This window comes from Nothoprocta perdicaria, unplaced genomic scaffold (assembly GCF_003342845.1).
Source record: "Nothoprocta perdicaria isolate Ctin4 unplaced genomic scaffold, notPer1 scaffold_134, whole genome shotgun sequence".
NCBI lineage: Eukaryota > Metazoa > Chordata > Aves > Tinamiformes > Tinamidae > Nothoprocta > Nothoprocta perdicaria.
The window spans coordinates 526,701-539,027 of NW_020454472.1; the positions used below are offsets into that span (position 1 = coordinate 526,701).

General features: G+C 38.5%; 1 protein-coding gene across 1 annotated transcript in view; it reads left to right on the forward strand.

The window, feature by feature from the left end:
* The first annotated feature begins 2,390 nt into the window (after positions 1-2,390).
* Positions 2,391-12,327, forward strand: part of KCNB2 (potassium voltage-gated channel subfamily B member 2) — a 161,024-nt gene continuing 151,087 nt past the window's right edge. Inside the window, exons 1-2 of the mRNA XM_026033862.1 lie at positions 2,391-2,451; positions 3,216-3,900. Of these exons, the coding sequence (XP_025889647.1) occupies positions 3,322-3,900 (579 nt within the window). The 5' untranslated portion in view covers positions 2,391-2,451; positions 3,216-3,321. The remainder of the gene's footprint in view (positions 2,452-3,215; positions 3,901-12,327) is intronic.

The window sequence follows — 12,327 nt, forward strand, 5'->3', positions numbered from 1 at the left end:
TGATTTTTTATAGTGAAAGATCTGCGGTGGTTTTGTGTGAAATTTAAAATGCAGATTGTGAATTTAAAAATGTTACATAGCTAAAGTAGAGGCTAAATGTTACATAGCTAAAGTAGAGGCTATTGTTTACCTTTGTGTTGTAGGCACAGTTAGAGATGGAACAGAAAAGCTATAGGACTAAAGTAGACTAAAAAGAGTTTTTTAATCAGTACTTAGTTTATTACTTCTGTGTATTTCAGTGAGGAAGTACTGTAAACAAGGCAAATACAGACTTCACTTTTCAGAGTTTTTCATTTGGGAAGAAGTTTTTTTTTGTTTTTGATCTTTTCCGAGGGCCACACACTGTGAAGAGTGGCAAAGGTGGACACTGGACGTCTTGGGCACAGTCCTCCCTATGCTAAGCTTAATGGTGTTTCGCTGCTGACTTCAGCGTCACCACAGTTAATCAGGATTTTTAAAGCTTTTTTTTTTTTTTTTTTTTTTTTTTTTTTAATAATAAAAGCCACAGTTCCTGAAGTAGGAAGATGCAACCAATAATTATGCTGTCAAGTCAAAAACTCTTTTATCAGTTGTAGGCCAGCACTGGTGACAGTGCAATTTAGCATTGTTTAATGATTCTGTCTGGTAATTACATGCAATGTGTAGTCTTACATGTATTTAGTTTTTGTAATCAGAAAAGCAAATGAGGGTATGGTTAACCTAAGATTAATCAATCAGATCAGCTTCTTGGTTTCTGTTGTGTTTTGCTCAATATTGCTATTACCAGGGAGCACACTAGCAAGAAAGGAGAAGGAATCCCTGAAATTCAGTAGTGAATAAACTCATGAACTTCTGTAGATTTTGCCTGAAGACACAATTGATTTTATGGACAAATCACTACGACTTTCCTAAAATTCATATTTTTATTACGCAAGACAGGCTGTAAAAGAGAATTACTTTTGCATATTAAAATCTGAAAGGTTATTTTTTGCAAAAGGGCTGTAAATATTCTTCTGAGGACAAATGGACAAATAGCCACTTGTAACTGATTAGTAATTATGTGATTATCTCTGTTTCAGAAGACTGATAAAAACATCCCAGAAGTTTAGGAGATTCTTAAGCAAACAGACCTTGCACCAAAGCACCAAGTCCTTCCTTCCGCTGAGATGTGCAAGAGCAGATGCTACGTTTTTGTTCTGAATGAGATCGCGTGCGAGGATTGTGGGGTTAATTCCTGCCAGCCAGCTTCATTGTGATAGGAGATTTATTTTTGCAAGTGAAGTTATCAGATTATCTTTTTCATGAATGAAGGTAAATGTTACAGGCTTAAACTCTTATGTAAATAGGCACAGAGCTGCTCAGAGTTGCACTGGAAGATGAGGAGTGAGATTCACAGTGCAGGGCGGGAAGAAGAGTGAGAAGCAGAAAAATCTTTATGGTCCCTGTGTTTTTGAAGTAGGCTGAGCTTGACAGTGAAACTGCTAACAAGGTGGAGTTTGGGGTTGTTGTCAATATGGAGATTAACAAGACAGTGAATTCCACACTCGATAAAAAATCTGTAAATGTCTATATAAATTAAGTATTAGTCTGGAGGGTAATTTTATAGGAATCTTTCATTTTCCCTAATGTTTTGGAAGTCTGTCAATACCTGTATCTTAGGGGAATCAGCTTTATTGTTATTTCATCTGTGGTGGAGGAAACTTTCTGAGGTTCAGGAATAATGAGGTTTAGTATTTTTGATTTTATACCAGGAATATGGGCAACCCTGTTGTAAGCAAATTCCCCTTGAAATAATTCATTGTTTTTTTCTGCATAGTTTTAGTAGATCACTGTTCTGGATCCTCACTGCTCTGGCAAGGATCTGGTCTTAGCAACCTTATAATTCCCGTCTGATATTTCCACTTTTCTTTCATGGTGGATTTGTAGCCATTTATTCTTGTGCCATCGTGGTCTAATACAAGTAGTTCTCCATTCCTGATGTATTTATGGGTAACAAGCCTATCTCATCACAGCCTTCATGCTTACTCTGTGGATGGGATCATATTCTTGCTCTTGTTTGCAGAAATGCTATTAAAAAGATAAKTGAAGACATTTCACATCAAATGAAAGTGTAGAGAGTTGAGAGTTTACTTATTGAGAATGGCATGAGGAACAGGTCAGTGCTTGAACGGCGGAAATTACCAAGGAGAACTTTACTATATCATAAGAGAAACTTTATTAGTATTCCCCCTTTGGGTCCTTTTCCTGTTGCTAGGACATCATTTAAGCACTTGTGTCATGTAARTGACCGCTGTAGAGGTGGTGGAGGCGTCTCCTTCCTGTAGATACAGGTGTTTGGAATGTGTTGATGAATTGCTGCRCTTTAAGAGTTCTCTAAAGCACGAGGCACAGTGGGTGAGGATGATCTTGTGGATTATTAACTGAGATGGTCGGTTGCTGTCACGCAATCAGCTTCCTGTAGCAACTTAACAGGTAAACAAATAGGAGGGCGAAGAGCCTTTTGGAGGAGCTGGAGGATGGACTGCACAGTCCTTGCTTATGTAATACATAGGACGGCTCAATTGGATGCAGAAGAATTAGAAATCTTTTGACCTGTTTGTGAAGAAATCAGCAGTGGCTGGTGCTGGAAAATTTGACTTGTCATGAAGGCAAGTTAAATTGTTTGCTCAGCAGTGTTTGTCTGTGAAATAATGGAGTAAAATTAGATTTGGAATGGAAGGCAAAGGCAAATAGCTTGGTTTTGCAGGAGATTTTGATCTGCTCTAATTGTTTCATTCAGGTTCAGAACAAATCTCCCAAATTTGAGATTTTCAATAAATGGAAGGTAGCCCGGGTTGCACTTTCATCTTGTGGATATCCCTACAGTGTTATCATTAGTCTACCTCGCAAATGAATTGGTAAGTAATAGGATTTAGCTGACATGACTGATAAAAAAGAACAAACAAAAACACAAATAAGTCTTCTATATAAGCTGTCATATTTGATTTTTGTGAATTCAGAAGTGCCAGTGATTTTTTTCTGCTTTTCCTAAGCATAACACTCCTAGCCATACCAGTTTTTACAGTGGTTCTTACAGTACTACAAAAGAGTCTGACTTTACAGTGCGCAAATTACCATCATTAGGTTTTCATCTCCATATGAAGTAGGGAGAGAGAATCTTAAAAAAATATATAGTGTTGAGAATATGTTGTTTGCTGCAGGATTCTATTTTTTTTTTTCTTTTTTGTCTTTTACAGCTTCAGGAATGGGTCTGTCTATCTGAAGAGGACTCTTCCCAAGTATTTGTAATTTCCAAGCTCATCTGCATAAAGACTCTGGCTTTACAACTGCATCTTTTCCAGAATGGCTGAGAAGGCTCCCCCAGGGATGAACAAGAAGTCTTCAAGATCCACCCTTTCTCTGCCTCCAGAACCAGTAGAGATCATTAGGAGCAAGGCCTGCTCACGGAGAGTTAAAATAAATGTAGGTGGACTTAACCACGAAGTGCTCTGGAGGACTTTGGATAGACTTCCAAGGACACGCTTAGGAAAGCTAAGAGACTGCAATACTCATGAATCTCTGCTGGAAGTATGTGATGACTATAACCTAAATGAAAATGAATATTTTTTTGATCGACATCCGGGGGCTTTCACTTCCATTTTGAATTTCTACAGGACAGGGAAATTACACATGATGGAAGAAATGTGTGCTCTTTCTTTTGGCCAAGAGCTTGATTACTGGGGGATTGATGAGATATATCTAGAATCTTGCTGCCAGGCGAGATACCATCAAAAGAAAGAGCAGATGAATGAGGAGCTGAGAAGAGAGGCAGAGACCATGCGGGAGAGAGAAGGGGAAGAGTTTGACAATACCTGCTGCCCAGAGAAAAGGAAGAAGCTCTGGGACCTGCTGGAGAAGCCCAACTCATCTGTGGCGGCAAAGGTAGGGTGAACAGTGGGTTTACCACAAAGACATTAGCAAGTGGTGTACAAGAAGCATGTGCTTGGCACGTGTGATTCAATCACTTTTACTACAATAATTAGAAAACAGAAAAATCTAAGAATCTGCATATCATGAAGTAAATACACCCAATGAAATATTTAAAACTCATTGAAATCAGCAGAAGGAAACCTGTTGATTTTAGTTGATTTTAGGCAAGCGCTATGTTTCAGATTTGTTGTGTATAATTGGAAACATGTATCTGTGTGATTGTTAATGGACTTTATATTTAACTTTTTGACAAAAATACAGCTATAAAATACTTACTTCTATATTARACAGGCATCTGGTGATGAGAAATGTTCTACTAAGTCCCTGCCTGTTTTAGAGTATCAGTATTGATTCTTGTTCTATTACAGGCATGGCAAAGGTGTGATATCACTTGTCTCTTTGCTGCATTAGCTCTCAGATGTTGTCAACAGCTGCTTCCTGTCATGGTTTTACCCTGGTCAGGGATTGCAATATGTTCTCTCTTACAATATGCTTTTGCAATCATGAATTAGTGCTCTGTATAAAAGTGCATACATAAAAGTATGAAGAAAAAAAGTTTTTCCCAGTAAAAGTGTTCAGTATTCTGATGATCATGTTAAGCTTAACTTTATGTGGCTTTGTTTTCTTCTGCCATTAATTTTTTTTATTGGATGACAACTTTCTAAGAACTAAGGTAAGTATCAGTATACAATAGCGGAATTTATAAGGAAGTTCTAGGCAAAAAAAAGAAATCCTGTTAAGAACTTTTCTTACTGTAACAATTTCTTAGTATTGAGATGTTACAAAATACACTGCTTTTTTTATTTGTGTTTTTCACTGTGGAGTGCAAAACTGATTATGCAAAGACTGACTTTTGCCAGAATTTTATTTATAGTACCAAAATATTAGGTTCAGAAGTGGAGTAAAAGCTGACAGGCAAAATAGAGGAGGATATTCAGAATATTTTAGAAAACTATCTGAATGCGTATTTTGGGTKTTTTTTTGTTTCTGAGCAGCATATTCTGGGCCATATGTTCCTCTCCGGGAGAAGGAGCAGAGGGGAAGCAGATGGGCATCACGTTGTGCCAGAAGGGGTTCAGAGAGGCCGTGTTCCACACGGTGATCCCCTGGTACAAACTAACATCCATCCGTGCCCCTGCAAACCCTCCTGCAACCCAGCTGCCATCGTGGATTTACTGTAAAAAAGTTAAGCCAACTCTGAACTTCTAAGAAAATCGCTCTTTGGCTGCTCAGGATAGTTTTTTTTCTTTTTTCAGATGTTGAAAATTAAGGTGGTTGTTTCTTTCTCTTCATAAGATTTCTAAATATTCCCTTTGTTCCTTTTTATTTCCATTTTCCCTCCTGTCCTGGTTTGATTGAATGTTACAGGTCTATGCTTTCTTGCTACCAGGAATTCCATGTTGCAATGGATAGCTATTTTTTTGTTACTTAAATTGCCATTTCATGTAATTTCTGTGATCATAGCAGTAGAAAGTGACAATATTATATGCACTCATTTTCACATAATGCAGTGTCCCCTCATGTAGTAATACAATTATGGGCCAAAATTATGCTCATGGCATCGCAGGGCAGTAACATGGTTGCATAACATAAAGGATGCGTAGCATAAAGGAGAGCAAAAACTGTTGCATAACTTTCAGACATTGAAATATAAGCAAACAAGCAGAGTTTCGGATAAAGCCAAATATATTGAGAATGAGTCTGATCTACTTTCAGACACTTTGGTGCCATCACAGAGCACGTTAGGGTCTGTGGTGAGTTTCTCATCTAAAGTGTTTGCTTCGTTTCAGTATTTCTTTTGTTCCATTATGCAGCAAATTGGTAGAGCACCCTGAAACAAGAGGCAGAATCTTCTTTCTTCTGTAGCAATAAAACTGCTCATAATACGACCATGAAGCCCAGAACTGTAATGTTTTGCTCTCTTTCCAGCTTCTACAGAAATAGATGAATAGAGGGCAATGTACCGAGGTGTTCTGCGCATCCAGTTCAGGCACTTGGATACGACATAGCACCTAAGCTGTTGGCAGGGACAGATTGCTTTTTAATCCCTTTCACAGAAAAGATTAGGAATGTGAGATAAATGTTCAAGTTTGTTTTTGGAAGATGGGAGAGTGTCTTGCCGCTTACTGATCTTGTAAGATCCCTTCGAGGTCTGATCCAAAGTTTCTTGAATTAAGACAAGCAGTGCAACTTTGGAATAAGTCCTAGAGATAAGTCATGCTCTTTTTGACATCTGTGAAAGCCCTTGGCTTAATTTACAGCAAAGTGGGACACTGGCAGAGCACAGTGAACAGCAGATATTTCACAGTATCCATGATGATAAATAGGRAACAACGAGATATTTGTATGACATGAAACAAAATCTGCAATACTGCTGCACAATGCAGTGTAGTGGAGGTACATTTCTGTACGTGGGCTTTTTGTTTGTTCATTTTTAATCTTAGCAAGTGCAGGTTTGCTCTTCATCTCAGGCAYCAGTTAATGTCTTCTAGGTAGGACACCTAATGCAGGATTTGGCTCCATTTTTCTGTGTTCTCATTAAGAAGTTTTTAAAATGTGATTAAGACAAGAAGTGTTCACAAGTTGGGCAAGTGATGCRAGGTAAGAAACAGTTCTGTGAATCGGAAAGGGGAATTGTGTGGATTGTACATCTTAGAGCAATTCCTTAACCAAACTGAGGAGTTTGGTGAAAGTCCTCGACAAACAATGGCATCAGCAACGAGTGCAGCCTACAGAGGTTGACTTCAGTGTGATTGCCTAGGTACCTGCATGCAGTACAGATACAAGTCCATACCTAGCTGAAGTGGGATATTGAATGCGGAATTAACAGAGTCAAGGCCTTGTTTGCTCTGCCTGTGGCGTGATGTTGTTTGCAGTACAACTGAAAAACCAGCAACTGAGAAAATAGTACTTTGGACTCACTATGAATCAAATGAAGCCATAGTTTTAATCTTTTTCGCTCSAAGGTTTGATTGGTGAGCTCCTACATTTATAGTTGTGTCGAATTAACAAGCCTGGTTCTTTTTGCACTCTTGTTTTATACTGATGAAACTCACTTGGACTAAATCCTAAATAAATATGGATTTCAAGTGCAGATGAGCTACTATAAWTATGGAATGAGTGAGGACAGAAATAAATGGAATATCTTGGAGAAATGGAGAGCCTGTTTCTGCCTAAAGATATTTGAAACTGACTCAATCATTTTTCACTATTCATGGGACATAGAAGAGTATATTAAATATCTTGCAGTGAAATTGTCAATAAATGTCACTCAGATTTTCCATTTTCTGTGTTTTGGTGTTTTACTTCACACATTTGCCCATTGAAATTAACTGAAGAGTAATTGTATAGGATTGATTTTACAAGTCTTTAACATGCAAGAAATTCTTTCTCACKTGAATATTTTCATCAAAGCCCAGTATGAATATGATCTAGAATGTAGTATGGATAGTTAAGTCATTAAAAAATTACTAGCCAGTTACAGTTTATTCTTCATCTTTGCATAAGCCCTATTGATGTATGGGAACAGAAGGGGACAAAACTGGTCTTTGTCACCTTGCAGCATGGGGTTTAACTTCTTAAATGTTATATGAAACCTGATGCATTTGAAAGTGTTCCCTGTTAATTGTTTGTCTTGCCTAATGGCTCATCTGTCCTTATTTCATGGCTCATCTCTCATTATTTTATTTTGTGTTTTGCGAATCCCTTTCTTTTTTATTTGCTTTGCATTACTGGCTGTAACATGAGTATTCCTCCTCTGTGAAAAGCACACTAATTTATCAGCTAACTAGTGGATTGTTGATTACAGAAAGTAGAATATCCMAAGCCCAAGGGGAAACTATGAGGTTTTTGTGCTACATTCAGTAAGTAACCCTGTATGTAAAAAACAAACAAACAAGCGAGCAAGCAGCAAACAAAACTTGGTTTTGGCATGAGAGGGAGATTCAGGTCAGTGACATTTTATCTAAATACCGCATGCATTATGACTTGCTACACTGACTTGCTAAGGGAAGACACAGCTGTTACACATTTGGGACCTGGTTCCTATTTTCCACAAGTCTGTTTTACATATAATTTGCACTGTCTCTGATTTCTGTTTAGACTTCCTAGAGTAGCTGAAGGCTGATCTTAGGGTAAGTGAGAATTAACAAGCTCCGTATCCATGACTTGAATATAGTTTCCCCCTGCAAAATGTTGTATTTTGTGTGCCTTCTGGTCTAATTGTAGACCAAGGATGAAGATGACAGAGAATTAAGGTTATACACTTCCTGTAAAACTGCTTTTGTGCTATTTGATACCCATGAGTGTTTGTAAACCTTGTTTGTTCAATATAAGTGATATTTTCTAATCTGGTATTTTCTAATCTTGACATTTGTCTTCAACTTTTTTTTTGGAAAATCTGCTATGAACCTTCATTTGAATATACTTCTAGGAATTCCATAGGTTGTATACTCCCACTACTCTAAAAACAAACAGCTGTTAGAACTGAAGTTATGGAAAAGCACAAAAGATGGTCACTGATAAAAAAATATGGATTCCCTTCCTACCCTCATTTCTGGCCAGGAGCAATCATTGTCCCACTTTGCCACTTTGCTTTTAAGGAGAAATAACTTTTTGTGCCAACCTATAAAGTCAGTCAATGTGACTGTAAGAYGAAGAGTTTGCAGCTGATCCTGGTCATTCATATTTAATAACTGAAGTGTTTCAATAGCTTGAAAGATRAGTGAATATATTGTTTTTTCAATAAGTATCAAGGAACACAGTAGATTGGCAGTAGTTAATTGATTTTAAGAGCTTGTGTATGCTGACTAGCGAGTTTGTCATTAAAAGATTATTTACCTTCTTTACTTCTTATATAAAGTATCTTGTAACTCCTGTTTCAGCATTTTTGGCCTGCTTGAGTGGCATGGGAATATAGCTAYGATCTGATCTGTCTTGCAGCAGAGGTGTTCGATACCCACGTTGCRTAAGGGCTCCTTCCAGCCCTGTGATGTTATCTGTGGTGTGCTCAAAGGTCTGACTTTGAAGTAGAGCTTATTTAAAAACTATTCCTGGCATAAAATAAGTAAAATGTCCTTAAACTAACCTGTTTATTATTGACACAACTCTCTGTGAATCAAATGCTTAAATTATGGAAGCAGTGCCAGCAGCAAGGATACAGTGAGTCATAGTCAGGCAATGTATCGCTGGCTCCAAAGCGTGGCGCCAGGGAATATCCCCATTCCTTACATGAAGGGAGGAAAAGGATCTGTCCTATGCAGAGCTGTGAGAAAGGGCTTCATTGGCTCGTGTTTTATTGATGCCTTGAAGAAAATTAAAGAATACAAGAAGGCAAGAATATTTATATTGAAACTGGGGGAAATCCGTTCTCCACATTTGGAAGTATGATAGTGGTTGGTATTATTTCAGAAAACCAAGTTTTAAAGAAAGGACTGCAGTGTGTTTGTATTGCTGTCACCATTCTTGGAAGCAAACGGCYGCTTACTGTAGCACAGGTTAAATGTACTTGCAATATTTCCTGCAACCACTATTCCTGGTTTGGATGGTAATACTCTGTGCCCTGTGACATGCTCTTTCATGAAGTCAGCGGCAGCYGGGGGCTTTTCATCTGTGCCATGTCACTTCAGTTGTGTCCTGCCCGGAGCAGAGTGTTGTGCCTTTCACGTCACCAAGAGGCAGATGACATGTCCAGAAAACACTCCATTTCCCTTGCCTATTTTCACAAGCTGTTGCTTGTGTTTTATCTTTTTTTTTTCTTGGAGGGTGCTTGGAAACAATTAGATAAGCAAGGAATGCATGAATAAATGAAATGTTATGAAGGTGATGTTATTTGAAGATTTTTTCAAATCAAAACTGGTGGTAACCAGTGTTTATCTGTGTTTACTCTATGAGCAAACAGGACTCATCCTGCTTTTATGAAGCTGAAAGTGAAGGAGTCCACGTGGAGCCTGTTTAGCTCTGTCATTTCGTTGCAAGATGAAGAAAAGCAAACAACAGCTCCCAAGTGACCAGAAAGCCAAAGACAACCTCACATGTTACTGTTTCAAAAAAACATGATATTTGTCATGACGTATGATAAACTCATGAATATTCTATTTGATGGGTTACGTGTAATTTTGACACATAGAATTGAACCGCAGCCCCTCAAAAAGAGTCCTTGCTCCCAAGAATATTGCAAACAGACACCTGTAGCTGTGACAGRCAACTATCACTGCTCTTTCAAAGCRGAATCCCAGAGGAGTATTTTTGGGAGGACACCRCAGTCTGTTCCTCACACACATAGGTAACTGGCTTTGGAGATGTATACAGTATTGCACAATGGGAAAATACGTGAGGTGGTGGAGGCAAACAGGGCCGTGAATTCCTCTGGGAACTTAAGCACCTACCAACCATCCATATCATATTTGCTGAATATTGTAGCCATCTTGTAGCTAGCTGTTATAAAATACTGATAGGTGGCTTGTTCCAAGGTTTGGAGAAATGCAGGAGCCAGAACACAGGATGCAGAGCAGAAGTCTGAGGAATTTTTGATCTGAATTATAAAGTGAATCTCTGACAATTGTGCCAATCCTTTATGATCTTTAAGGTTCAGATTAATTTCTCCCCGAGAACTTTTCTTTGCATGGCGCTTATGGGAAATATGATACACTAAGCTCCTCTCTAAAAACTGGCACTTTTCTGGGCTGAAATAAAAACGGTCTAGGATTATCTAAGCTTTTCTGTTCTAGCCTTTAAAGAGCAAGTTAAATAAAAGTCCAACAGCAACAAAGTTTTCACAGAACAGCTCTACAAAGAAGATCCCTTTTCTCCAAGGGAGTAATGAGTTCTGTTGCAGAATACTGGAGCTTATTTGTTAGCCAGGGTTCAATGTTTTTACTCATCTTTCATTGGGTTCCTCCTGCTGCAACCATAAGGATAAGACGTCGCTTTAAATACTTGAAGTGTGGGCAGGTGCCAGGAGTACCCCAAGGACCACTAGTTTGCAGCGATAGTTTTGGTGTCACTAGTCCCTTGCAGAATGCCCCATTGCAAGTGACGTATTTTTTGAAGACCTCCAGGGAGGTTGTAGAGTCTCCTTCTCTAGAGGTCTTCAAAACCCACCTGGACACCACTTTGTGCCACATGCTCTAGATGTCCCTGCTGGAGCAGGAGGGTTGGACGAGATGATCTCTAGAGGTCCATCCAACTTCAACCGTTCTGTGATTCTGTGATTTTGTGGCAGCTCAGTCCTGCTTGACTTGATTCATCGTGTTTTTGAGGTGATATTTTCAACAAAGCTCTGAGATTATGCTATTTTTTTGGAATTTTTCAACCAGTGATTGACAGTGACTGACAATTTGTGCCAATGTTGGGTTCATTGTGAAAGATATTGTAACCCAGAAAGAGAACGGGAGGTCAGTAGCTTCCTGGTGCTTAATCTGTCAAAGGTAAATAAATGATCTAAGGAACAAAGTTGAACGGAGCTAAATAATCGATTTAGAAGGTATACAAACTGAGTCCTGTGAAGTGAATGCTAAACAGTATGTTTTCCTTGGGTAGTATATTTYCTTATTTTGTTTAAGTTGACTATAAAAAGTAGATTATTTGAGATAGTAAAATAAAAGATAAAATGTTTCCAAGTTGATTTAAAAGGCCACTAGTAGTGACCTGTTAGAAAATACTGGAGAGACTAGAGTGAATATTTGCACCTTCTTTTCATGTGCCAGGATTGCGTGTTTAGGGGAAGGATGAGATGTAGTTACTAGGGAAAAATATTTCCCCTGCCTTCTTCCAATAGAAACTTTAAGGTAACCCTGGGACTGTTCCCTTGTGATCTTGGTCAGATCACTCGCATTTACTGTGGCTTAGTTCCGCCATTTTTGAGTGGGAAAATTCAGCTGTGCATCCAAGACCTACAGCAAGTAATTTGTTAATTGCTAGTTAGGTTGAGTTTAGTATTGAGAATACTGATCAATATTTTTACCAGTCAAATTTGTCCATCAGGTCAGCTCTTATACTCGCTTCCATGGACTTGGCATTTGTTTACTGAACTCTTAATTTGGAGCAGTATATTCCATTGCCTGATGAGGAGGTTGAATTGAAAATTGGGTTTCCTTCCAAACTACATGTGGCAAACTGACCCCACATTCTCTAGGTGCTACAAGTGAGAACAAGTTGGGGTACAGTTCTCTGTAGCTTTTTCAGTCTGTTGAATTCAGGAGGAGAAAATGCAGTTGTTATGTACATACATACATACAAATGTGTACTTTTGGATGAAATGAGTATGTTGAAGAGAAAGTCTTTGAAGAGAGTAACTAATCAGATGGGAGATGAGGGATCCAAAGGTGTTGTGTTTGGCAAGTGTGCTATGAACAGGAGAGAGTAAGACCTTGTTCTTCA